Source organism: Coccidioides immitis (assembly GCF_000149335.2).
Source record: "Coccidioides immitis RS genomic scaffold supercont3.4, whole genome shotgun sequence".
Classification (NCBI taxonomy): Eukaryota; Fungi; Ascomycota; class Eurotiomycetes; order Onygenales; family Onygenaceae; genus Coccidioides; species Coccidioides immitis.
Window position 1 is genome coordinate 2,514,850 of NW_004504311.1, and position 22,716 is coordinate 2,537,565.

Below are 22,716 nucleotides of genomic sequence, written 5' to 3' on the forward strand. Positions count from 1 at the left end.
GCAACTCTGAGAACATTCTCATCATTCTGAAATCATTCTACAGCAATCAGGAATGTTTCTCAGGCAGAGGAACCTTTAAAAATGAGAACCATTTCCTATTCAGGAATGGTAAACATGTCATTCCTGCTGTGGGAATCTTTCAGGCACTGTTTACAGTGGGTTCATTGGGGTTCCACGGTTTTTCAGGCCTACAAAATTCCGATATGGCAGGCGTGTTAGGTAATCCAACTAGCACCTCGCTCACGTGACTCACATAGATTAGCCAGATTCCCCTTTAGGTAGCTTAGTGAATGACAAGCATACAAGTCCTCCATCAGGTTATAGCCCTTTGCGCTGAAGAGCAAGCATATAAGATTAATTTACAGCTTAATTGGTTATTGAAGCTTACAATCAACACCCTGAACAGTTATTCTTGTGGATAACAAGGTTTTACAAGCACTAAAGAGAGCATATGTCAAGATAGACACCTTCTATACATGCAAACTTCTGTAGCTTTCTAGCACTGAGCTGGCGAGCAAGTTGAATCCTGTAGCTTTCTGGCACATGACCAGAGAGTGAGCAAAACATCTGCTAAACACATCTAGCAAGCAAATCAAGCATCTGGCAACACCAAAGCCATGGTGAACCATACAGACAAACTGGAGCACTGAACTCCTGACTGGAAAGCTCCAACAAACCTCCCTACACCCCAAACTGAGCTTAGGCAGTTGAGTAGGCTCAGAGGCAGCCTGCCAAACAACAAGCAGAAGCCTAGAAAGGAGAGTGAACTCTAAATATTGTACAGAATAATGCTGAATCAACAGAAGATAATGCAAAGACAACAGAAATTAATACAAAGACAACAGAAGACAGTACAACAGCTGGCACAGCAAGTAAATCTTCTATCAGGCCAAGCAAGCACTGCAAACACACCTGCAACAATGCAGGAGAATCTAGAGCACAAAGCTCAACAAGAAGAAGAAAAGAACTGAGAAATAGACTCCAATGAGAAACTAGAAGAATATATTGATAATCTTATAGACACAAATATGCAAATCAGCAGAGCAATCACTCAATTCACAAAGATCATGAAGACAGTGAAGAAGTCTATAACTCTGGCTGGAGCCAGCAACTACCTAGCATGGAGCAAAGCCATCCTAAAGGTAGCCTGTCAAGTAGATGTTGAGAGGATTATTCTGGAAAGGCAAGAGACTTCACCATGGCCAGAGTACTTGAAGATTTCACAATACTGGAACATTCAGAACAATTGACTATACAGCCTAATTGACAGCACAATATCTGCACAAGCCAGAGAACACTTTGAGAAATCAGATAGTCTTAGTGCTTACAAACTCTGGGAAGCTGTAAGAACAGTCTTTCAAGAGAGATCTGAGATACAGCAGGAAAGCCTACTTACAGAGTTAGTGAGAATGACACCACAGTCTGCTGGCTCAGAAAGAAATTATATAGAGAGATTTCTAGCAATCTGTAGGGAATTTGAGAGATTAGGGTTCAAACAACTGAACCACATTCTACATGATATCTTGAAGATGAACATTACATCCCAATAGAGAGAGTTCATACAGAACTGATTTGATATGGCATGCCAGAGCAGAATGAACCTATCAGAGAAGAATTTGAAAGATCTACTGAAGAATATTCTCCACTGAATTCTCAAGAAAGATCTGAAGAAACATGAATCTATAAAGTCAAATACAAATGCAACAAGCTCAGATCCCCAAAAATCTTATAAGAATATGAACTCTGAATCCAATCTAGAGAAGAGCTCACTGCAGAACTGGAACTGCTATATTTGTGGCAAACCTGGCCATTTGGCTAAATTTTGCAAATCTAACAAGAATTTGAAGCCTAATGAGCCTAAAGAAGACTCTAAAGGCAAAGACAAGAAAACAGCTATAATTGCAACAGACAAGATCCATTTGGTTCATGAAGCAGCCTTCTCTATAAAAGAAGCATGTGAATCCACAGACAAATGAATTCTTGACTCTGGAGCCAGATCCCACACAACCTCACATACAGATCTAGTTCAAATGGACTCAAAGAGCCATGCAACACAACTGCTTATGGTGAATGGTTCAAAATCAGTCACCAGAGAATTTGGCACAGCCAGTATCCAAACTAACAATGGAGAATTGAGCATTGGGGGGGTTAGAATTATGCCTGACCTCCAGGTTAACCTCATAAGCTTTGAGAAGCTTATACAAGATGGCTTTACAGTGGAACAGCTTTATGTCAATGGAGAACACATCTTCCTACTAGAATCAGCAGATAAAACACAGAGCTTTGAAGCTGTGCTTAATGAGAATGACATCCTAGTCCTATAAATGCCTAGAATATGCAATTTACTGGCATATACATTTTCAGTACCTATGAAACTTCTAGAGCCCTGCTATGTAACAGCAACTCTAGAGAATAAAGATAGAGATGATGTGCTTTTGGCACTGAATCACCTGGCAAAGACACCAGAAATCAAGAAAGATATGATGGTCAATTAGCACAAATGCTGGAGACATCTCAACACCCACAATATAGCTATTCTAGCTAGAGATCTGAGAATGGCAATGTGAATAAAGGAAGTAAAGAAGCTAGAGTTCTGTAAAATCTGTGCTAAAGTTAAGCAAACTTGCAACTCATTCAAATCTAGAACATGCTCTACAAAGCCTGGAGCTAAAATTTTTATTAATATTGCAGATGACAGCCATACTCTATTTACAGACTCTGATTCTCCAAGCTACAGCAGAGCAAAGTATTTCCTACTTATAACAGACAATGCCACATAATACAGGTGAATCTATCTCCTGAAGAAGCAGGTAGAAGCTCCAGAAACCCTAAAGAACTGGATCAACATGATTGAAGTGTCTACTGAACAAAAAATCAGCACTATACTGTCTGATGGAGCTCCTGAATTGACAAGCCAACAACTGGCTAAATTCTACAGAAGCAAGAGTATACAACAGAAGATTATATGCCCATATACATCTCAACAAGATGAAATGAGTGAACAAGAAATACAACTTCTTTACAAGCAAACAAGAAGCATACTTATAGACTCAGAACTACCCAATGAGTTATAAGATGAAGCTCTTGCCACAGTCTCCATGATGGTGAATCTATCATCTACCTCAGTATCTCTATATAAATGCAAGAACACAAAGCTGTTGACACTCTTTGAAGCCTGGATGGGTCACCAACCCCATTACAGATGAGTCTATAGATGGAGATGTGATGCCTACATAAAGATTTTGAACAAATCCTTGAAGCTCCAACCTAGATTCAAGAAGGTCAAATTTGTAGAATATTGTGGCATGCACATCTACAGGCTTTGGGACCCAGAAATGAACAGTATAATAATCTTGTGAGATGTTATATTCAACAAGAAATTGGATCAAATCCCTACAAATTCACTAACTAAAGCCAAATATGTTGAACTCCTGGAGAAGTACAATTATATAGATTTATTGAACAGCTGGCAACACAAGTTACTAGCTTATCTTGCAAAGGAGAAGCCAGAAATCATGAAGAAGCTCACAGACAGCAAATTAGAGGCTTTAGAGCTCACATACCTGGGCAAAGAGCAAGAAATTCTCTCAGATGCAATGGAAGAAGAAGAGGTGAATGGAGCTGAGCTTCCAGTGCTCAGCACATGTACAGACATACCAAAATTCATCACCAAAGTCAAACACTCCAAAGAGTGGCTTTATTGAAAGGAGGCTCTAGATGTTGAAGTCTCCAAACTACAAGAGAAAGGCACCTGAATTCTAGTCAAGAAGAAACCTGAAATGCAGATTCTCTCTGACAAATGAATATTCAATAGAAAGCTCAACAATACAGGTGGCACAGTATAATTCAAAGCCCATTAGATCATATGTGGATTCAAACAGCAAGAAGATGTTCACTACAAGAAGATCTATGCAGCAGTTGTCAGTGAACCTATAATAAGAGTCTTCTTTACTATCTCAACAGCCAAGAACTGGAAGGTCAGAGTCTTTAACTTTATGACAGCCTTTCTAAATGAAACTCTTCCAGAGGACAAATATGTATATATTCAACTACCCACTGGATTCAAGCACAGGTGGGGTAATCTAGTAGAGCTTTTATGCCAGGGACTCTATGGGTTAAAGCAAGCTGCTAGGCTTTGGTATCAAGCAGCTACTGACTATCTGAAATCTCTAGAATTCCAGATCTCTCCATATGATGTGAGCCTACTCTACCACAAGAGGAAGCAAATCTACCTAATTCTACATATCAACAACTGCTGTATAATGGGACCCAACAAAGTCAAAACAGAATGACTCATCAAGAAGCTTCAGGAATGCTTTAAGATCAAGAAGGTTATGAAACAGAGCCATTACCTAGACATGCAGGTTCAAAAGCAGCCAAATGGAGACCTTTTTGTGAATCAGAAACAGTATATTGAGAATCTACTGACCAAATATGAAATAGAAGACTGCAAACCTTCCAAAACACCAATAAAGAAAGGAATAAGTATTAAATTCACACTAGATCAGACTCTCAAAGATGAAGTTGACAAGCAGGCTACATCTACAAATTACAGGAAAGGCCTGGGCTCTCTACAGTTTCTAGTTACATGTACAAGGCTGGATATTGCATTCACAGTCAATTATCTGGTGAGATTCAACAGCAGGCCCAATAGGGAGAGCTGGACAGCATTCAAGCAGATTCTACACTATCTCAAGAGCACAAAATCAAAAGAAATAGTCTTCAAAAGGGATATGAATTCTGAAGGCTTGAAACCAGCAGCCAGTTTGGATTCTGACTGGGCTGGAGCTGACCCTGTGTACAAATCCACCAGCAGCTATATTATTACCATGAACAGAGCTTCAATATTGTGGAGATCACAGCACCAGATGTCTGTCTTGAAATCTATAACCAAAGTGAAGTATTTGGCAGCTAGTGAAGCTGCTTGTGAACTGGTTTGGATCAATGATCTGTTGATAGATGCTGGAGTAATTAGTGAAGGCTCAGCAAGGCTAAGGAGCTCAAAATTAAGTGTTGACAACAAGAAAGCTGTTGACTTAGCCAAAGCTGAAGCTATAACACAAAGAGCACACCATATTGAGATTCAGCATCATATGCTAAGAGACTGGATGCAAAAGAATGAAATCTTGATCAAGCATGTTGGAAGTGATGCAAATAAAGCTGCCAGGCTCATGAAGGCTCTCACAATGAATCCCTACACTTAATTCATGAGCACAATAGGGGTGACAGATTAATACAGGAAAATATGGAGGTTTATCAGTAAAGCCAGCAAAAATACCATATTACAGCAAACAGAGCTAAGCCTAAAGAAGGAATAAATCTGGATTTTGTAATTAATTTTTATCACAGATTTGAGAGATTTGGAAGCTTTGGATCTTTGTGGCTCTCGCTCACTGCTGGAGCTCGTTGCATGGGGGGGTGTTAGGTAATCCAACTAGCACCTCGCTCACGTGACCCACATAGATTAGCCAGATTCCCCTTTAGGTAGCTTAGCGAATGACAAGCATACAAGTCCTCCATCAAGGCGCAACTTCGGCGGTACATTTATCCGTCGTCGAGCTGCATGCCTGGTTTCTTTGGGTTTCCGTAAATTTGGATAGACGCGATCTGGAGCCACTACGGGGTACGGCAGGGCTAGGTCACGCAACGGCATGCTTCTTTATTATTTCGGAGCGTACTTCGCTTCGACGACAGCTAAGTCGAAAGATAGGAGGGACAAAATTATTATACATAGATTTGATTGCATGTTTTCGGTTTTCGGATTCTAAAGCTAAGCTAACTTGGAATCTCAGGCTCAGGGTGCAACAGGCATCAGAGATTCTGAGGTATGGACAAAGGTATCGGAAAAAACCAAAGGCCTGAACTTAAATGCTCGGGAAGAGACGACACGTCTTCAACGACACATCCTTTCGAGAGGCCAGGGCAGGCGGCAAATACATCACATGGATTTCATTTGCTCCGCATCACATGCATTGTTATAACCCATAAGTCAAAACTTGATCAGTGATGCGGATCCAGCGAAACCCGCGCTTGGGTTGGTGGCGATACCCACCCAAGTCTGTAGCTGCAAGTTCACCTATGAATTCTATGAAGCATTAGTGTTGTCCATAGTGCACAGGCATCAAAGCAATTCAATTGGGGAAATGTTTTTATCTCAGACGTCCAAGGTAGGCAATGCGCTCAACGACACGTCGACTTAATAGGTTCATGCGACGGCTAGCGTGGAAACTGCGAATGAAGGAAAAGGTTTCATCATAAAAAGAGAGACCAACTAAGAAAGACTCAGCAACTTACATTAGTTTGGACTTCCTAGGTGAAGCTGTTTGGTTAGAATAGAAGGTTATCAAGTTTTCCTAAAAACGAAGAGTTAACAGTTGCACCCAAAAGTTGACAAGCCACTCTCGTTTGATCACAAGCGGAGGATGGTCAGACAAGAATACTGGCAAGTAGCAGACCAACCGGGAATGGGAGGTCCGAATTTCTCTTCAAGGTCGACTCAGTGGTAAAGAAGAAATGCGGTTGTCATCTTGAGTATTCGCAGGTACAAAACGAGGTAGCAAAGAAATGCACCAACCTTAGGGGTTAGCCAGAGTGGATGATAAGAAACATTGTATGGCTAGTTCATTTCACATCGAGCTCAGGAGCAAGCAGAGGCATCCTTCGCTCTAGCACACTGAGAATTTCGAAGACTGTCTGGCGATAGAACACCGGTTGCTTGAAGAAAACATAGGAGGGAAAATTTTTGACGAGAGGATGAGATCGGCGTGCAATAAATACCTGCTGGTCGGGAGCAGCGCTAGCCCGTATATGGCCTAGCGCCTCCTGCGCGGGCTGGGTGGAGCACAAGTTCCAAATCAAGCTAATTAAGCGAATCCAAAAACAGGAGCCGCAGCTATGCTGACTCATCTACACGTGATTTGATATCTCGATCGGGGTTAGCTCCAGATCTCACGACGTCCCATCGACGGCGTTTTTGCGGTGATCGAACAGCTCGACATGCACGCCTCCCATCGCCTTCGTCCTAGATCGTCTCTCACCTTCACTTTGTTTTATCCGGAAACGCGTACCTGAATGTGGTTCAGTCCTGGATGGCTGCGTCCCGTCGACTATAATTTCTAGAAGGTAACTTTGGGCTCCCGTTTTCCTGCCCCTCACATCTTCGCTTGGTTGTACCATCCTCTTGAACACGACATCGAGCTGGATATCTTCGCTAATATCAGATGCGAAGGTTTCCTCGGCCTTAAGGGCTGAAGCGAAAACACCTTTTCGTCTCATGCTCGAAGCTTCACCGGCTCCTATCAGCGATATCGGCGGAGACATATTGCTCTGTCAATCGCGACAAAGGTCACGTCGGCGATTGCCAGGTCCCTGATCCATCTCTCCTTCATCCTACTCATACAGCAACTTCGCTCGGCCCAGGACATAATTATTGCCGAATCGCAACATTAGTGAGATAATTCGACAGAAATGATGATGACGCAGCCATTTCCCGCCCATCAAGTCGGCATGGCACACCATCCCGGACTGGCTCCAGGCCATCCTATGGCTCCTGGCCAACACCCGAATGCAGCGCATCTGGCTGCACAGCCCCCAGGAGCTGGAATGGTTCAACCTCTGCATCCGGGTGTTTCTGCCCCCGGAGCCCCGCAGGGCACTCAAGCAACTCCTATGGCGGGCGCGATGCCTCAAGTCGTTGGAACAACCGGCCCTGGCGGACCCGGGCCGAGTGCTCATGCGTTGTCCCACTTAGGTCCTACCCATTCGCATCAGATGTTCCAACATCCTCAGATAGCCCAGAATTGTAGGTCAAACCCATGCTATCCTAACCCTGCATGCCAATCTTCCATGCTAATTGAGCCGATCTGGTCGTATAGATGCGAATAATCCCCAACTCCTCCAGCAGCAACAACTCCAACACCAGCAGTATATCCGGCAGAGACAACAGCAGATGATACTTCAACAGCAGCACCAACAGCAGCAGCAGCAACAACAACAACAACAGCAGCAGCAGCAACAACAACAACAGCAGCAACAGCAACAGCAACAGCAACAGCAACAGCACCCTGCTTCTCTGCCCAATGGAGCCCCAGCTGTTAGTGCTGCGCATATGGCTGCTGTTCAGGCTGGCAATCCTAATATGCGACCTGTTAATATCCCCCCGCACATCCAGCAACAAATCCAAGGTCAACACGCACAGTCTCAAGCATTGCAGCAGCAGCAACAGCAGCAACAGCAGCAGCAGCAGCAGCTCTTTGCTATGCACATGGCAGCTCAGCAAGCAAGTAATGCAGCTCAACAAGGCCAACAACCGCCTCAGCAAAGACCCGGCGCTCAAATGCAAATGCACGAGAATCAAGCTGTAGCTGCGCATCCACAGCCTCCGCCGACAACCCAGAGTAATAACCCACCTTCCCAACCTCCGCCCAACCAGCCACAACTTCCTACTTCGTCCCAACCGCCACAGCAGCCTTCGCAGACACAACCTCAGCAGGGCCAAACCCCACAAAATCAGCCAACACCACAGCCTTCTCAGCAACCACAAATGTCTGCCCAAGAGGCACAGTTAAGAGCCCAGCAACAAGGTGCTGGCTCAGCAATGATGATACCACCACGAATGCCTAATGTTAAGAGATCATTTATGTTTCGACTGCTTTCTTTTGCTGAGCAGTTGAGCGCCTATTCTGTAAGTCAGCGCTGTACTTGGATTACAAGAATCTTTACATACTTACCTTTCATCAGAACCGCAATCCCGCTCAGGGGTTAGCCTACTGGCAATCGTTTGTCGAACAGTTTTACTCTCCAGTGGGAGTGCTACGGCAGGGGGTCTGCAATGCACAGCGTGGCTCTAAACAGTTCGAGATATCAACGCCAGCTCTCGCTCGATATTACTGGACGCAATTCAACAGCGGTATCAGGCAGATACAGATGATTGTAGAAGCTGCAGTAGAAAAAGACCTTCCAACTGGTGGCCAAGTAATTGAGAGCCCCAGGACCAGCTTCTTGTATTGGTTTGATAATGGTTGCCAAGTAAGTGCCACAGCTTTCCCAACTTTCAAGTTCTCAATTAATTAATTGCTTTTCTTTTTTTATTATTTAACAGCTTGTTTCTCGTGGAGCGATAAAGGTGTATTTGAATCATAATGGCCAAATTGACATCCTCGACATTGGCATAAATGGTCACACAGAATATGTCCCCCGACATCTTTTGCAACCACCAGAGTCAGACCAAAAACAAAGTCCCAAAGTTGGTAAAGCACTTAACAAGCGGATACAACAAAAACCAATGGTCAACCCAGGAATATCTCTCCCAGACTCAGTGGTCACGGATGACGGTGTTCCTGTCGCTGTGATGCGGTTCCTAGAGGTATAATAAGATTTTGTTTTATCTTACTAGCTTAGCTCTCTTTGCTAACACGAATAATTTGTCAGGTGGCGGAGATTATCTCACAAATGCAACACCTTTTCCAGTTCTCACTCCAAAACCCCCACCTATCCCCTCCTGAAGCTCTCCGACAATTAGTGGCAAGTTATCCGCATCAACAAAGTGCTATACAGATGAACTTTAACCAGATGCACCCGTCGCAGCAAGGCCATATTCAACGTACTCCAAGCCTGAATGGCCCCAGTCAATTTGCCTCGCCAGCTTTGGGACATTTAGGCATTCCTGGTGTGCAAGGATCTCCTCATCTTGGAGGACCTGCCCACACTCCGAGCCCAGCACAGAACCCAATGGCTGGACCAGTCGCCATGGTTGCTCAGCAAAGCCAGCAAGGCACCAATACAAGTGGAAGCCAGGGAACCAGTGCCAATACAAGCCCAAACGTTAACAATAAGCGCCGACGGGCGAGCACAATTAAGATGGAAGCTGATGAAAACGGCACTGCAGAAGTCAACGGCACTGGACCAAATAATGCAGTGAAAGTGAAAGCCAGCCCCCGAGTCGGGGGCAAACGACAAAAGGGGACAAGTTGATAATACAGTAGTTTACTTGCCTTTTTCGCGCCACGCACAGTCATATTGCATGCCGCATCGTTGAACTAAAATTGGCAAGCTTCTCGACAATCTTCTTCTCTGGATGTTATCATAGTTTTAAGGCGTTCTTCCCTTTCACCTTGGACCAACATTACCGGACGTTACGGTTTTCTCCTTTTGGTGCGGCGCTATGTCCTTTATAAGGTTTCCGACCGGGATATTCTCGAGGAGTTTTTTGTGATTTGCTTTTCTGTTTGTTTTGGGTGTTGTGGACGGTCTTTTGTTTTCCTCCCTTTGGCTTTGGAGTAGATTGGCTATCGTGGGCGTGGTATGGGATTCACGCAAGCTGTCGAATTGTTTTCCGCGACTCTGAAGGATACCATTTTACCCCAAGCCGTGCCCTCCCGGATGTGGAATGATTTTATTTGACCACGCTTTTCTTTGTGAAAGCTTTTGTGATGATTGCTTTGCGCTTTTGCCTTTCCGTGATATATTTATCTGGTCGCATTGTGGCTTTTTCCCAAAGTATATCCGCTCACCCATAATGCCCCATTTCCTCTTGCGATTCCTAAACGTCTGCCTGTTTTGGATAAACTACTAATGCCCATGTTGAGGTTTGATGTGCATTTGATCTGTGTTTGTACTCATTCCTCAGTGTACTTGCCTATAGGCATTCTTCTACTTGTTTATGACTTGGGTTTTGCTTTTCTCCTGGAGATACACACTGGTGCGTTTGACTTTTTTATTACAATGGAATCCAATCAGAGCGGTTCTCTCTAATTTCACCTTGTGGGCGGTTTGGGTGTAAGATACCTTCTTTCGGAATGGCTCATATTCTTTTGATGAGGATTGATCGACGCATGTAGCTTTACGGTAGATTTTCAGGTACGTATGTGAATAGAACCTAATTCGTCTCCGGATCTCTCCCGCTTTCCTGAAGGCTGAAGTGATCACCCTCGGGCTGCCCGCCTGCCCAGTCCAAAAGCCGTCGATGAGCCGATGGGCGGCAGTGCGCCCTGTGGCTGGAACCGCAGGCAAGCTCCACAGCGGAGTTACCGCGCTTTTCGTCAAACCTTTTTCTACCCCGCCAGATTCCCACTTTCTGCTCCCCTGCGATCAACTCTCTCGACGATTCCCGCCCACGACGAGTCCTGGACCACGGTCGCACATCGACTTCATCCACAATGGCTACACAGCACTCCCACTCCCATTCGCATGCTCACGATGCCGGCTCCCATGGCCATACGCACGAAGTCCTCGACGGTCCCGGCTCCTACCTGAACCGCGAGATGCCAATCGTCGAAGGGCGTGATTGGAATGATAGGGCATTTACGATTGGAATTGGAGGGTATGTGTGAATGTTCTCCATGTGGATTGTATCCCGGAAAATGTTCTACATCAAAACAGTTGAAGAGAGTCCTTTGTTTGGGGGGATGACCGCTGTAAAATCTCTGAAATGACCTTGAATTTCTTGCACGGGTTTTTGGGCTGACATCTGGCTAAAAATTATCTGATATTCCGAAACAGACCAGTAGGTTCTGGGAAAACGGCTCTGATGCTGCAGCTCTGCTTGGCCCTGCGGGATACTTACAACATCGCCGCGGTGACGAATGATATCTTTACGAGGTACCAAGTTCTCCATTCTGGTTCCCTGCAACCCAGGTTTTAGGAACTCTTGGCTCCGGACGATCTAACAAACCCCGATGACAGGGAAGATGCCGAATTCCTCACTCAAAATAAAGCTCTCTCTCCTGAACGCATTCGTGCCATCGAAACCGGCGGTTGCCCGCATGCCGCTGTCCGAGAAGATATTAGCGCCAATCTGCTTGCTCTCCAGCAACTCCAGCGCAAATTTGGAACTGATCTCCTCCTCATCGAATCCGGCGGGGATAACCTGGCAGCGAACTACTCACGCGAACTTGCCGATTTTATCATATATGTCATCGATGTCGCTGGCGGGGATAAGATTCCGCGAAAGGGTGGCCCAGGAATTACAGGAAGCGACCTGTTGGTTGTGAATAAGACTGATTTAGCAGAAGCCGTAGGGGCGGATTTGGAGGTGATGGAGAGGGATGCGGCGAAGATGAGAGACGGTGGACCGACGATATTTGCAGTCGTGAAAAACGGGAAGGGCGTGGAGCACATTGTTAACCTGATCGTCAGCGCGTGGAAGTCCACTGGAGCGTATGATATTAGTCTTGCGAGGTGGAAGGCTGGTGCACCCAGAGGTTCCGGCCCGGTGTAGAAGGTGATGGGTTGAAGACCAAAGAGGTTTTACCGTATGGCCCTGAGAAGACAGAAGATCAGAAACGTGAAGATTAATGCATTCCTTGCAGTTCCAGCACCAATCCAGTCTATGGATAGTTCGGCAAACGCCCGACCTTGACAAATCCAATAATGTACATTATCATGAACTGTTCGTGGGTATTATAATGAAATCGAATATTCCCAAATGCACTTTTCGACATGCCCTCATCCCGGGTTGGGTCGTTTACTTTTTGACAAATCTGGCCAACGCAGGTCCTAGTTCTTCCCTCTCCTGTCGTATTTTTCCCTGAACTCTCGACTTTTGTTCTCTTCTCAGAGTCTCGGCTTTAACCCTCTTCTCATCGATCACGTTCTTCGATCCTCTCTTCCGCAGATATCTTCGCAAAGCACTATTTCGTCCACGCCCGCGATTCTTCAATCTTTCAATGGGATCCTCGTTCTTTTTATCGAGATCCCTTTCCTCTCGCTTGATCTTATCACTGACTAGATCCAGAGTGCCCACGAAATCTGGATTGAGAGAAATCATTTCGGGCTGAAGTTTGGTCAATAGAGACTTCACTTCAGCTTCTTGTCTTTGTTTCACACTCTCATATGGATTGGCTTCTGAGGCGTCGAAATTGGGCTCACCGGCGCCTGGGACTATGAGGCTAGAGAATCCTTTGTCGTGGGCCACGCCGAGGATATCCTCGTATGGGCACCACCGGACATTTTCGATGCGTTGTCCATCACCACCCCACGCCATGTATGGGTTTTGAACTTTCCGCTCACTGGCGGCCGCGGCGTCGAACAGGCCCTTCCAAACACTGACCTTTGTTCCCCAACCCACCGCCGTCAGACCTCGATCGCTAATGGATACCGTTGCTCCTGGTTGATGGACGGAATAGTTATGTACTTCTTTAAACATGCGAATATCCCAAATCGCCATTCTCATGTCCTGCCCGGTAGACACCATATATCGGCCCTGGCGATCTACCGCAATCGATCGTACAGGACCTCGATGGGCGAGTGCTTTCACCAGGGGAGTTGTGGAGTTCGGAGACCAGAGCGTCACGGTGCCGTTTTGATGTCCAACGTGGAGAATTGCATTGTAAGGATTTTGGCAGAGGGAGGTAGGCGAGCCTTGTCTTGTAGGAAGCTCAGCGACCAGCTGACCGGTCGATGTATCTGTGTACTTCAGGTAGCCACTGGTAGCCTAATCGGCAAAATTAGTAGATCGTTCTGGGTAGCTTATATACAGTTTTAACTTACTGCGCTGGCAAGAAGAAAGTGATATGGTAGGAATTCCAAATGAGTCGCTTCCACATGCTTATCCAGGCAATGTAGTTCGACGCCCTTGTGGTCGTAGATGTAGACATATCGTTTCTGTGCCACCGCAAAAAAAAACTCATTATGTAGCCATTTAGCATCCCTTACGGTCTCTCCAAGCTGTAGCTCGCATCCCAGCTTTCCCTCTCGCCAGTCCATCGTCGCAACATGGCCCTTCCGTCCCGCTAGTAACAGCATCTTGCCATTTCTTGTGTAGTCTGCTCTGTAAGGCCCCAACTCCTCCAGCTTCAGCTCAAATCCCTTTTTTGCTGTTTCGATTCCGACATTATCCCTAATCTCATCTTGTCGCACCTTATAGGTCCGCTCGAGCTCTCCCTCAGGTTCCAAGAAGCCACTTTCGTGCTCTAATAGAACTTCGGCATCTTTTGCTTTTAAGGATGCATCCTTGTACTTATTCTCAAGTGTCCTCAACTGGCTTCGGAGCTTTTTGTCTTTTATGCTCTTTATGTTGACCTTCTTTCCGCGTCCATACTGCTTCTGGGCGTCGGCGAGCCTGAGCGCCGATTCGCGGGCTTCCGCGGTGAGGTGAGCTGAACGGCGCTGGGAGGGGGCAGAGGGTCGAGAAGTTTCGACTTCCATGGCTATCACACCGATCGGAATATGAAGGCGCGAGAGGAATGGAAGGACAGGCAATAACTTTCTTGCTGTGCGCTGCTATGTCTGAACGGATTGTCGAAATTTAATGCCAAGCCTTCCGGCCTTAGCTTATCGCACACTGATGGCCGCGATAAGCTTTTTCAACCCACGACAATTATTTTTCGAGCCCGCTGCCCTCGCTGTGCCACGAAGCAGACGCCGTTTACGAGCCACGAGGGGATCCAACTCGTTGTACAAACTGGCAGCTCTTCCCTTTAGATTTAAAGAGTCAAGCGGATCCAGCATGGCCCCCATGGCTGTCCCGACCCAGCACCATCACCGTAGCACCACCAAGCATGCGAACAAGACTTTCAAATCAAAACATGCGACGAAAGGCGCTCTGAAGGACTTGCACAAGGGTACTACTCCCGTCATTTACGCTACACCCTATCCATATGATTATGTGCTGAGTAATTGCAAACAGGCAAGGTCGAGCTTCGAGAGAAAGGCCCGCGGAAGACAGCCCACCAGCAAATGATGTCGAAACTTGAACGGAGAAATCAAGCCCGTCAGAAACAGAGGTTAAAGCGGCAGGTGAAGGCGGAGGCTATTAGCATATTCTCTGGCCAGAATGGCGCCCCGAGACACGTCGCTGTGGTCCCTGTCTCGAATCAAGTTGATCCAAACGCGGCCATCTCATCTCTAAATGAGAGTGTTGACGTTACGGACGGAAGTGCACACGGCGACTTACTTCGGGTGCGAATCGATAGGTTTAAGCAGAACGTACTTTATATCCCCGCAAAGAGGGACCTGATCAGTGCCTTAGATGTTTGCCGCCTAGCGGACTTCGTCGTTTTCGTCCTGCCGGCGGACGAGACGCTCGATCATGACGCCCAGTTACTTTTTCGATCGGTTGAAGGCCAAGGTATTTCAAATGTCGTTGCTGTTGTTCAAGTATGAGACCCTATTGCCATCTGCTGGAAGGATTCTTCTTTTGACTAGAGTCTCTGCAGGGACTTGATAAAATAAACCCTCCCAAGAAACGACCACAAGTTCTTTCATCTTTAAAGGCCTCCATCAACCGCTTCTTCCCTACTTTGGAAAAGGTGCACTCGTTGGACTCGAGGCAAGAATGTGCGAATGTCTCAAGGGGATTGTGTACGGCGACACCAAGGGGGATACACTGGCGAGAAGACCGAAGTTGGATGCTCATTGAAGACATACAATGGCCGGAGACAAGAGACGAATGTGGCCAGGTTTCCGTCACTGGAATTGTGCGTGGAAAAGGCTTAAAGGCCGACCGCTTAGTTCACGTTCCCGGCTGGGGAGACTATCAAGTATCGTCTATCGTTGCCGCGCCTCTATCTTCTCGGAATAAAAAAGAAGATTCGATGAACGTGGATGATGACAGAGAGGTTCAAATCTTGAATGAGCCAACGGCAGATGCAGACGATCTCGCTATCGTGGCCCCCGAGGATGTCTTCATGGACGATGAAATGGTGTCGATGGCAGACACGGAGAGGAAGGGAGTGCTCCTTGATGACCATCACTACTTTTCGGATGAAGAAGAGGAAGAGGTTTCAAGACGACCGAGGCGGCTTCCAAAGGGCACATCTTCCTACCAAGCAGCATGGTATTTAGATGACGTATCTGATTCTGGGTCCGATATTGTCGATAATATGTATGATGACGACGAGGAAATGGAACTTGATGATGAGGCCGGCCCTGAAGATGGAGTCTTCCTTCACGATAACCGAGACGCCATGACTGAAGCTGGGCCCTCAGAGTACCCTCAGTCAGAAATGTTCTTAGATCCGTCTCCCGAAGAAGAAGCCCAACAAATAGAAGAATATCGTGCGAGTCGAAAGAAAGAAGAGAGCGACGATCTTGAATTCCCCGATGAAATTGAGCTTCATCCAGGAACGCTCGCAAGGGACCGACTTGCGCGATACCGGGGTCTGAAGAGCCTGAAAACTAGCATATGGGAAACCGAAGAGGATCGAGCACATGAGCCAGAAAATTGGCGCCGCCTGCTTCAGATTGCGGATTACAAAGGTTCGAGAAACCAGTGCATCCGTGAAGCTCTTGCGGGTGGCGTAGCACCGGGCACCAGAGTAAAAGTTCTTTTACGCGATGTGCCTTTGGCCGTCAGGCAAAGATGTCCAGAGCCACTTGCTCTATTCTCCCTTCTCCGTCATGAACACAAACACACTGTTGTCAACATCAATATGACACTCAATTCGAATGTTGAGGAACCTATTAAATCTAAAGATGAATTGATTATCCAGTATGGCCCTCGCCGGCTCGTCATCAATCCGTTATTTTCGGCACCCGGTACCACTCCGAACAATGTTCATAAATTTGACAGATACTTGCATCCTGGGCGAAACACCGTGGCAACATATATCGGCCCCATCGCTTGGGGCTCGATTCCAGTGCTGGTCTTTAGGAATACGTCTGTACCGGACCCAGAAGTCTTGGACGGAAACGACACATCCTCCACAATCAATGCTCTGCAGTTAATTGCAACGGGAACTACTATGGCGCCCGATCATGGACGCGTTGTTGCCAAGCGTGTTATTCTGACTGGCCATCCGTTCAAGATCCACCGAAAAGTTGTTACGGTGCGATACATGTTCTTCAATGCCGAAGACGTCAATTGGTTCAAAGCTTTGCAGCTATGGACCAAGCGAGGGCGCAGTGGATATATCAAAGAGAGTTTGGGGACGCATGGGTACTTTAAGGCAACATTTGACAATAAAATCAACCCCCAGGATGCGATTGGAATCAGTTTGTACAAGCGTGTATTCCCTCGCGAGGCAAAACAATGGACTGGCGAGAATTAGCCGGTTTATATATTCACGAGTATTTAAAAGTTTGGTCTCCCTTTTGTTGGTGACAGCTGTGTTCTCGGCGTGCAGGTTCCCTTCCCTTGAGTGATACCTCTACTACGACAAGATATGACATTGACATGATGGGTCGAATTTTTGCAATGAGATAACTAGATAATGAACCATACAAACTGATAGTTGCATACCATTGCTTGACTGTCAAACCTCCTGAGCTTCATTCCTGATTACCTAGCTATTTTGGCCCCAGGTTCACATGCCTGCACTATCGGTTGTACTCTGTTCGTTGGCAAGGAACTTTTAGTCAAGCCTCTCCCCACCTAGTTGCTTGTTGATGCTTGTCTAGGTGCATATCCGCTTTTTCTAGCTTCATCGAATCGCGTTGTCGAAACGGAGCTGTAGGGATGTTTCCCGAACCTCCCGTGTTAACATATGCCTTTTTATGGGTCTTCATGCCGTCGATGTCGCAAATCCTTTCAGAATGTGGCTGCAACCTCGCTGCCCACCCCGGCCCTGGCGTCGATAAACCGACCGTTCTCCACCTCCAAACCGATACGCCGACGGCGAAGAGAGGCTTCCTCCAAATAATATATCTCGGCCTGACCCCCAACAGTCTAAGAATATGAAGCTGGAGAAATTTGTTCTCGCTTCCCGCCTTCTCTGACGTCGCCTGCGCCTGCCGTCCATACCACATGACCCCCCGATATTTTTGCTGCAAAATTGATGTAAGGCGAGTGACTCCGTTTTATATCAATCGCCTTGCTTCTATCATCTTCCTCCTTGCCCTATAATCCTCCTCGAGATCATATTGTTATTTTCTTTCACTTTTTCTTTTTCTTACTCCTGAGGGGTATGGGAAAGGCCATCTCTGTGTCCTCGATCCCTCGATGTCGAGGTGCCGCTCCTTCACTATGGCCCCTAGAAGCTGAGCAAGAGCCCTTGCTCTCTCCACCCTATGCGAACAAATCCACAGTCCCTACGAAAAAAGGTCCTATCTTGCTTTCCTTCGAGGAGGCTCCCCATTGGCTCCAAGACAATGAGTACATCCTCAGCGGCTATCGGCGCCCGAACCAGTCCGTCACAGACTGCATCGCAAGCTTGACATATGTGCATAATGAGACTGCGAACATATACACGCATATGATCCCGGGACTGTTCTTGGTTGTTGGTGAAATTCTACTATACCAAAACTTCCTGTCCTTTTATCCGGAGGCTACAGAAGCCGACAGACTGGTTTTTGCGTCCCTCTTGTTTGCAGCGCTGATATGCATGTCATTTTCCACTGGATATCATACCCTGATGAGCCATTCTCATAGTGTCTCCCGTTTGTGGCTGCAGATGGACTATATTGGGATCATGGCTTTAATCCTGGGGAATATCTTGACGGGGACTTACATGGTCTTCTATTGCGTACCGCACCTGATATGGCTTTATTGGGGAACGGTAATTGATACCCCAGGTTTTATTCAAACTGGATTTTCTTCCTCTGGTTGATACTCATCATCATCGCCATGCAGACAAATTTCACTTTCATATTGATTGTCTCTCTAGCTAATCCACTATCTGGTTTTGATTGAGCAGACTCTCACTCTCGGTTCGTTATCATGTATGATTATTCTCCATCCTACACTGCAGGGTCAAGAGTGGCGCAATTTCCGCACAGGAACCTTCGCTTGCACGGGATTATCGTCGCTCGCTCCCCTAGCCCACGCCACCCTCATGTTTGGACTATCTGGAATGTTTGAACATTCTGGTCTTCCTTACTATCTCCTGGAAGGGCTGCTCCATATCACTGGGGTTTTCTTCTATGCGGTATGTACTGAACATACATAGATAACTTTTCGCATCCGCTTCACTCCGTGCTCGGCTAACAAACGGGGAATCCTGCGATTCACCCGCCATATACTTCGAAACGGGGCGTAGCTCGTGGCGATCGAGTCCTTGGGCTGACAGTTTATGTATAATCATACAGACCCGTATCCCCGAATCGTTGAACCCCGGTCAATTTGATATTTGGTTCAGCTCGCATCAGATTTTCCACGTCTTGGCAGTGCTGGCAACCGTGGCACAGGTATTTGGAGTATGGCATGCTTTTGATTACAACTATACGAATGGATTGGCGTGTGATGCATCATGATGGAAAGCTTTAGCGGTATTCGGGCAGTTTGAAAAGCAAAAACTGGGACTGCGTTGAATCAAGAGTCTGATGGCTTAATGGGTATAGCTCGATTGGGTATCATTATACTGCTTTCTTATGCTATATACATATTCTGCTTCGTATTTCAAGTGCCATGAAAATAGAGGACGTTAATGGATTCCAGAACCTCGAGGCAATTGGGAGCTCATTGCCAATGCGGATCTGGGGTTATCACGATTAAGTTGCCTAACAACTTCCTCCTATTAACCTGGCAAAAAGTGATTTTGCTGGCCTTCACGGTCCTCAAGATGGATTGATTGCATATGAATTTCTACCAAACTGTCCTCTGTTCTCCTTGTAATTTCGTCCTCCAGGTTCTGGATTTCCGCGTTCGAAATCGGGGGCTCTTCGGGACATTTCTGGTCACGATCTAGTGCATTGGAGTCCACAAAGACCTGTGCCGGTTCGTGCTGCTGCTCTTCCCTTTGAGCCTGGTCGACCAGACGCTCATCTTCTGCCGCGAGAGCGCGAAGCCTATCAGCCTGTCGTCGTAACTCGTCCTGATCCAAGTGGTCGAACCCAATTTTTTCAAGGATAGCTCCGACAAGTAGTGGATATCGCAAATGCCCAGGAACCATCTTGCTTGCGTCAAGATTCTCCAATTCAGGAACATTTTCAATAGGTTGGATCCCCGCGACATTCATTTGAACGCTCTGGGACCGGTAAAGGAATCGAAGCATGAGATCATTCTTAGAATATACGTTGACTAAACGTCCACTTACGACGGTCCTAATCAAACGCCATTGTGCAGTGTCAGAAGGGGTGGGAGATCCTATTAGGATTGCGGATTCGACCATGCCAAACGCTCTTCTTTTGGCTAGGCTTAAAAGGCATGCATATATAACCCGAGCACCCATGGAATAACCAATGAGCGTGACTGGACGCTCTCCCTGGGCTTTGTTGATCAAGGCATCTGCTAGGATTTCACCAGCCTTCTCGGCTCGAGTTTTAGCAACATTAAACGGATTGTCGACGAGATGAGAGAGCTTCAACACAACCATCGGTATCATCAAAGGGCCGGAGAATGGGGCTAAAATCGTTTTATTTAGGAGTTGCTGGGCTGCAAACGTCAAAGCAAGCCTCCGAACAAGAGATTCCATGGCATTTCCTAACATCAGGAGAGCCTGAAGTTCCCAACGCAACGCAAAGACATCGGAATCCTTCCCAAGCACTCTCCACGGGTTGACGAGGTCATAGGGTTCGGTGAGCCATCCGCTAATCCCAATCGTGACTCGCAGGCGAGTATCGATCGTGGAAGGAACCGTTTCATTTTCAGATTTGGCTGGGGGAGCCCTTAGAGGTAGGAATGCAAAGTCTCTTACTTCTCTTGCGTATTTCTCCATCATTCTGCCAGTCATTCTCGCCCCGAATGCACCAAAGATACTCCCAATAACGACGCCACTTCCTGCGACAGCACCAAGGTACCCTGCAGCCACGGTTCCTCCGAGACCCAGAGTTCCCATGATCATTCCAACTCCTCCAGCAACTACGGGAGCCGCTAACCCGCCTGTCACACCGACGAGAACTGCTCCTGCTACAGAAGCAAGACCGATTTTCCATCGGCGCGAAGCTTTAGACTCATCAGCTCTTGCCTTTGCCTCATCGCTCGCAGACATCTCTTTAGCGGCTTTGAGAAGTCCTTGGGCAACTTTTATCTCATTCTCAGCCAAATGCCCCGCAGATATACCCAAATTGGTAGATAATTTGAGTAAAAGGGCACGGGAATGAGCGTTATAGGATTTCAGGCTCAACAGCAGGAGAAGAAAGGAATTTGTAATGAGTAATCTGGTTTCCATTGGTAGCTTTTTCAGATGAGGATTGAACGGATCAGGATATTCGGTCCGATTAGAAATGGATGCACGATCCTTAGGATCCACAGGAGCGGCTTCGGGCTCGATTGGATCCATCGGTCTTGGAGGCTGTTTCTCTGGAGATCCGCTTGTTTCAATTGCTTCTCCTAGACGGCCCAGAACTGATTGCTTCCAGGATTTGAAATAATCAAATGCCTCAAGCTCTATTTTTACCTGTGCCTTACTTATCGACGTGCCGGCGCGCGACGACTGCAGCTGCTGCGTCTCCTGCCGAGGAGGCAAGGCTTCCGGATTCTGAGCGTTTGAGCGGTCAGGGGAATCAGGGGTCGGATCTATGTAGTGTTCTGAAGGATGGCAAAGGATTTCCTGCATTTCATCCATTATGCACTTGACCAGAGCAATGAGTTCTCTCCGCTGAGATGTACTGAGGACTTGATTCAGATCTTCTTCGGCCTTCATAGGCTGGGCTTCCTCCTGAGCCGTGGCACGGGGCCCACCCCTCCGAGGGTTCGGGGTGGCCATGATCGATCTTCGCTTTGGGGCGAGCTATGGCTCTAAACAACTCAGCGACGATGGATGAAAGCCTCGACGGCAGCGAGAAGACGAGGGTCGACTTTGAACGGGCTGTCAGCTTGTCATTGCTGCGTCGTACCAGCCAAACAGGCAACCGGCCCCACGTGATCGTCGCATCGGGCACGGCCACGTTTCGACGTCTCCTTTCGCTTTCATCCTCCTCGCCCTCAGAGAGCGACGACAGCAGAGGATAGAATCGTTGTTAGCAATCATTATTTGGCATTTCAGGGCGCCAATGCTCTCCGAAGCTTTGCCCAATTATTGAGAAAGTGGAGTTTCGAGGGCTTATGAAAAGAAACGAGTAAAAACATTGCTGCAGACCGCCTCGCTGTAACAGTGCCAATGCTCGTACTGAGTACGGCTGAACCCCTTTGCCTGGCCCGAGGCCGTGAGTTTCGCAGTTAAATTCGCAGACAAGAATCCATGCCGCCTCGTTATTGGGATCCGCTGCAAAGGAATCGGGCGGATATGACGTCCCACACCCATGGGTCGTGGGATACGCCGGCTCCAGGAAACTGGCCTAAGATCTGCATCTTTCCAGGCCTAAACCAGTCTGATTTGGAAAATAGGGTTTGCCGCATGACAAGAAGGACTCCGTATTTTGAATGTGAAGCCGAAACGACGGAGCGCTCTTGAGCCAAATGTGGGCGTGCTGCAGCATTGCTGCGTGGTGGTATCTTTTGTTCCCGGTGGAGATAAGAAACGCTTGGTGCGCTAGTCGCTTGAGACAGAACGAGAATCCCGGTCGAAGACCTTAATTGCAGAAACCCAGTGACGTGGTCCAACGAACCGGGATTCTTCAGGATGCAAGTTCCGACAGAATGTTACCTTGAAATAAGCCACACACATGCTTATGCCTTGCTATGTGAAACACTTCTGCGATGTATCAAGGAGCTCTGAATGACGACTCTTCATTCCATTGTCGCATGAAGCAAAAAATAAAAATAAAAATAAAAGTAAATTGAGACTTTTGTTAAGGTCTCCAGCTTTATTGAAATTAGACGAATGCGAGAAGTCTAATCCCAGCAAAGAATGCATCTGGGGGACCGACAATTGGTTGCTGCAGATTATGCAGCCGTATTTTTGTAATTTTTGGTTGGATCTCTGTGGATATACCCGTGCCGTGGCCGTTTATTTAGCAGGA

General features: G+C 46.9%; 7 protein-coding genes across 7 annotated transcripts; 4 read left to right on the top strand and 3 right to left on the bottom strand.

Annotated features, from left to right (window-relative positions):
* Nucleotides 1–5,721: 5,721 nt before the first annotated feature.
* On the bottom strand, nt 5,722–7,320 carry CIMG_05163 (uncharacterized protein; the record flags this gene model as incomplete). Its single annotated transcript, XM_001245721.2, has 4 exons — nt 5,722–6,085; nt 6,295–6,353; nt 6,575–6,859; nt 6,953–7,320. 2 exons carry the CDS (start codon nt 7,318–7,320, stop codon nt 6,622–6,624), a joined length of 606 nt encoding a protein of 201 aa, XP_001245722.2. The 3' UTR covers nt 5,722–6,085; nt 6,295–6,353; nt 6,575–6,621.
* A 147-nt stretch (nt 7,321–7,467) lies between these two features.
* CIMG_05164 (PtaB protein) lies at nt 7,468–10,816 on the top strand (the record flags this gene model as incomplete). Its single annotated transcript, XM_001245722.2, has 5 exons — nt 7,468–7,801; nt 7,875–8,683; nt 8,740–9,027; nt 9,101–9,364; nt 9,430–10,816. The coding sequence occupies 5 exons, from the start codon at nt 7,468–7,470 to the stop codon at nt 9,970–9,972; spliced, it is 2,238 nt and encodes a 745-aa protein (XP_001245723.2). The 3' UTR covers nt 9,973–10,816.
* Nucleotides 10,817–11,101: 285 nt separating this feature from the next.
* CIMG_05165 (urease accessory protein UreG) lies at nt 11,102–13,009 on the top strand. The gene is made up of 5 exons (XM_001245723.2): nt 11,102–11,320; nt 11,500–11,598; nt 11,683–12,251; nt 12,309–12,396; nt 12,493–13,009. The coding sequence occupies exons 1-3, from the start codon at nt 11,157–11,159 to the stop codon at nt 12,215–12,217; spliced, it is 798 nt and encodes a 265-aa protein (XP_001245724.2). The 5' UTR covers nt 11,102–11,156; the 3' UTR covers nt 12,218–12,251; nt 12,309–12,396; nt 12,493–13,009.
* On the bottom strand, nt 12,464–14,177 carry CIMG_05166 (small nucleolar ribonucleoprotein complex subunit; the record flags this gene model as incomplete). The annotated part of the gene is made up of 2 exons (XM_001245724.2): nt 13,489–14,177; nt 12,464–13,432 (listed from the first exon to the last, which is right to left on the bottom strand). Exons 1-2 carry the CDS (start codon nt 14,143–14,145, stop codon nt 12,464–12,466), a joined length of 1,626 nt encoding a protein of 541 aa, XP_001245725.1. The 5' UTR covers nt 14,146–14,177.
* A 208-nt stretch (nt 14,178–14,385) lies between these two features.
* CIMG_05167 (pre-rRNA processing protein Tsr1) lies at nt 14,386–17,205 on the top strand. Its single transcript, XM_001245725.2, has 3 exons — nt 14,386–14,561; nt 14,627–15,096; nt 15,156–17,205. The coding sequence occupies exons 1-3, from the start codon at nt 14,447–14,449 to the stop codon at nt 16,986–16,988; spliced, it is 2,418 nt and encodes an 805-aa protein (XP_001245726.2). The 5' UTR covers nt 14,386–14,446; the 3' UTR covers nt 16,989–17,205.
* Nucleotides 17,206–17,843: 638 nt separating this feature from the next.
* On the top strand, nt 17,844–19,128 carry CIMG_05168 (hemolysin-III channel protein Izh2; the record flags this gene model as incomplete). The annotated part of the gene is made up of 3 exons (XM_001245726.2): nt 17,844–18,434; nt 18,543–18,803; nt 18,964–19,128. 3 exons carry the CDS (start codon nt 17,844–17,846, stop codon nt 19,126–19,128), a joined length of 1,017 nt encoding a protein of 338 aa, XP_001245727.2.
* A 76-nt stretch (nt 19,129–19,204) lies between these two features.
* Nucleotides 19,205–21,875, bottom strand: CIMG_05169 (uncharacterized protein). Its single transcript, XM_001245727.2, has one exon. It carries the CDS (start codon nt 21,519–21,521, stop codon nt 19,392–19,394), a length of 2,130 nt encoding a protein of 709 aa, XP_001245728.1. The 5' UTR covers nt 21,522–21,875; the 3' UTR covers nt 19,205–19,391.
* Between the last annotated feature and the right edge of the window lie 841 nt (nt 21,876–22,716).

What these genes read in the sequence shown, in the direction of transcription:
- CIMG_05165 (XM_001245723.2), top strand. Translation starts at nt 11,157, where the DNA reads ATGGCTACACAGCACTCCCACTCCCATTCGCATGCTCACGATGCCGGC. An exon ending in TTTACGATTGGAATTGGAGG is followed by an intron (nt 11,321 to 11,499) that starts GTATGTGTGAAT and finishes ATTCCGAAACAG; the next exon opens with ACCAGTAGGTTCTGGGAAAA. An exon ending in ACGAATGATATCTTTACGAG is followed by an intron (nt 11,599 to 11,682) that starts GTACCAAGTTCT and finishes CCCCGATGACAG; the next exon opens with GGAAGATGCCGAATTCCTCA.
- CIMG_05169 (XM_001245727.2), bottom strand. Translation starts at nt 21,521, where the DNA reads ATGGCCACCCCGAACCCTCGGAGGGGTGGGCCCCGTGCCACGGCTCAG.
- CIMG_05167 (XM_001245725.2), top strand. Translation starts at nt 14,447, where the DNA reads ATGGCCCCCATGGCTGTCCCGACCCAGCACCATCACCGTAGCACCACC. An exon ending in TCTGAAGGACTTGCACAAGG is followed by an intron (nt 14,562 to 14,626) that starts GTACTACTCCCG and finishes AATTGCAAACAG; the next exon opens with GCAAGGTCGAGCTTCGAGAG. An exon ending in ATGTCGTTGCTGTTGTTCAA is followed by an intron (nt 15,097 to 15,155) that starts GTATGAGACCCT and finishes GAGTCTCTGCAG; the next exon opens with GGACTTGATAAAATAAACCC.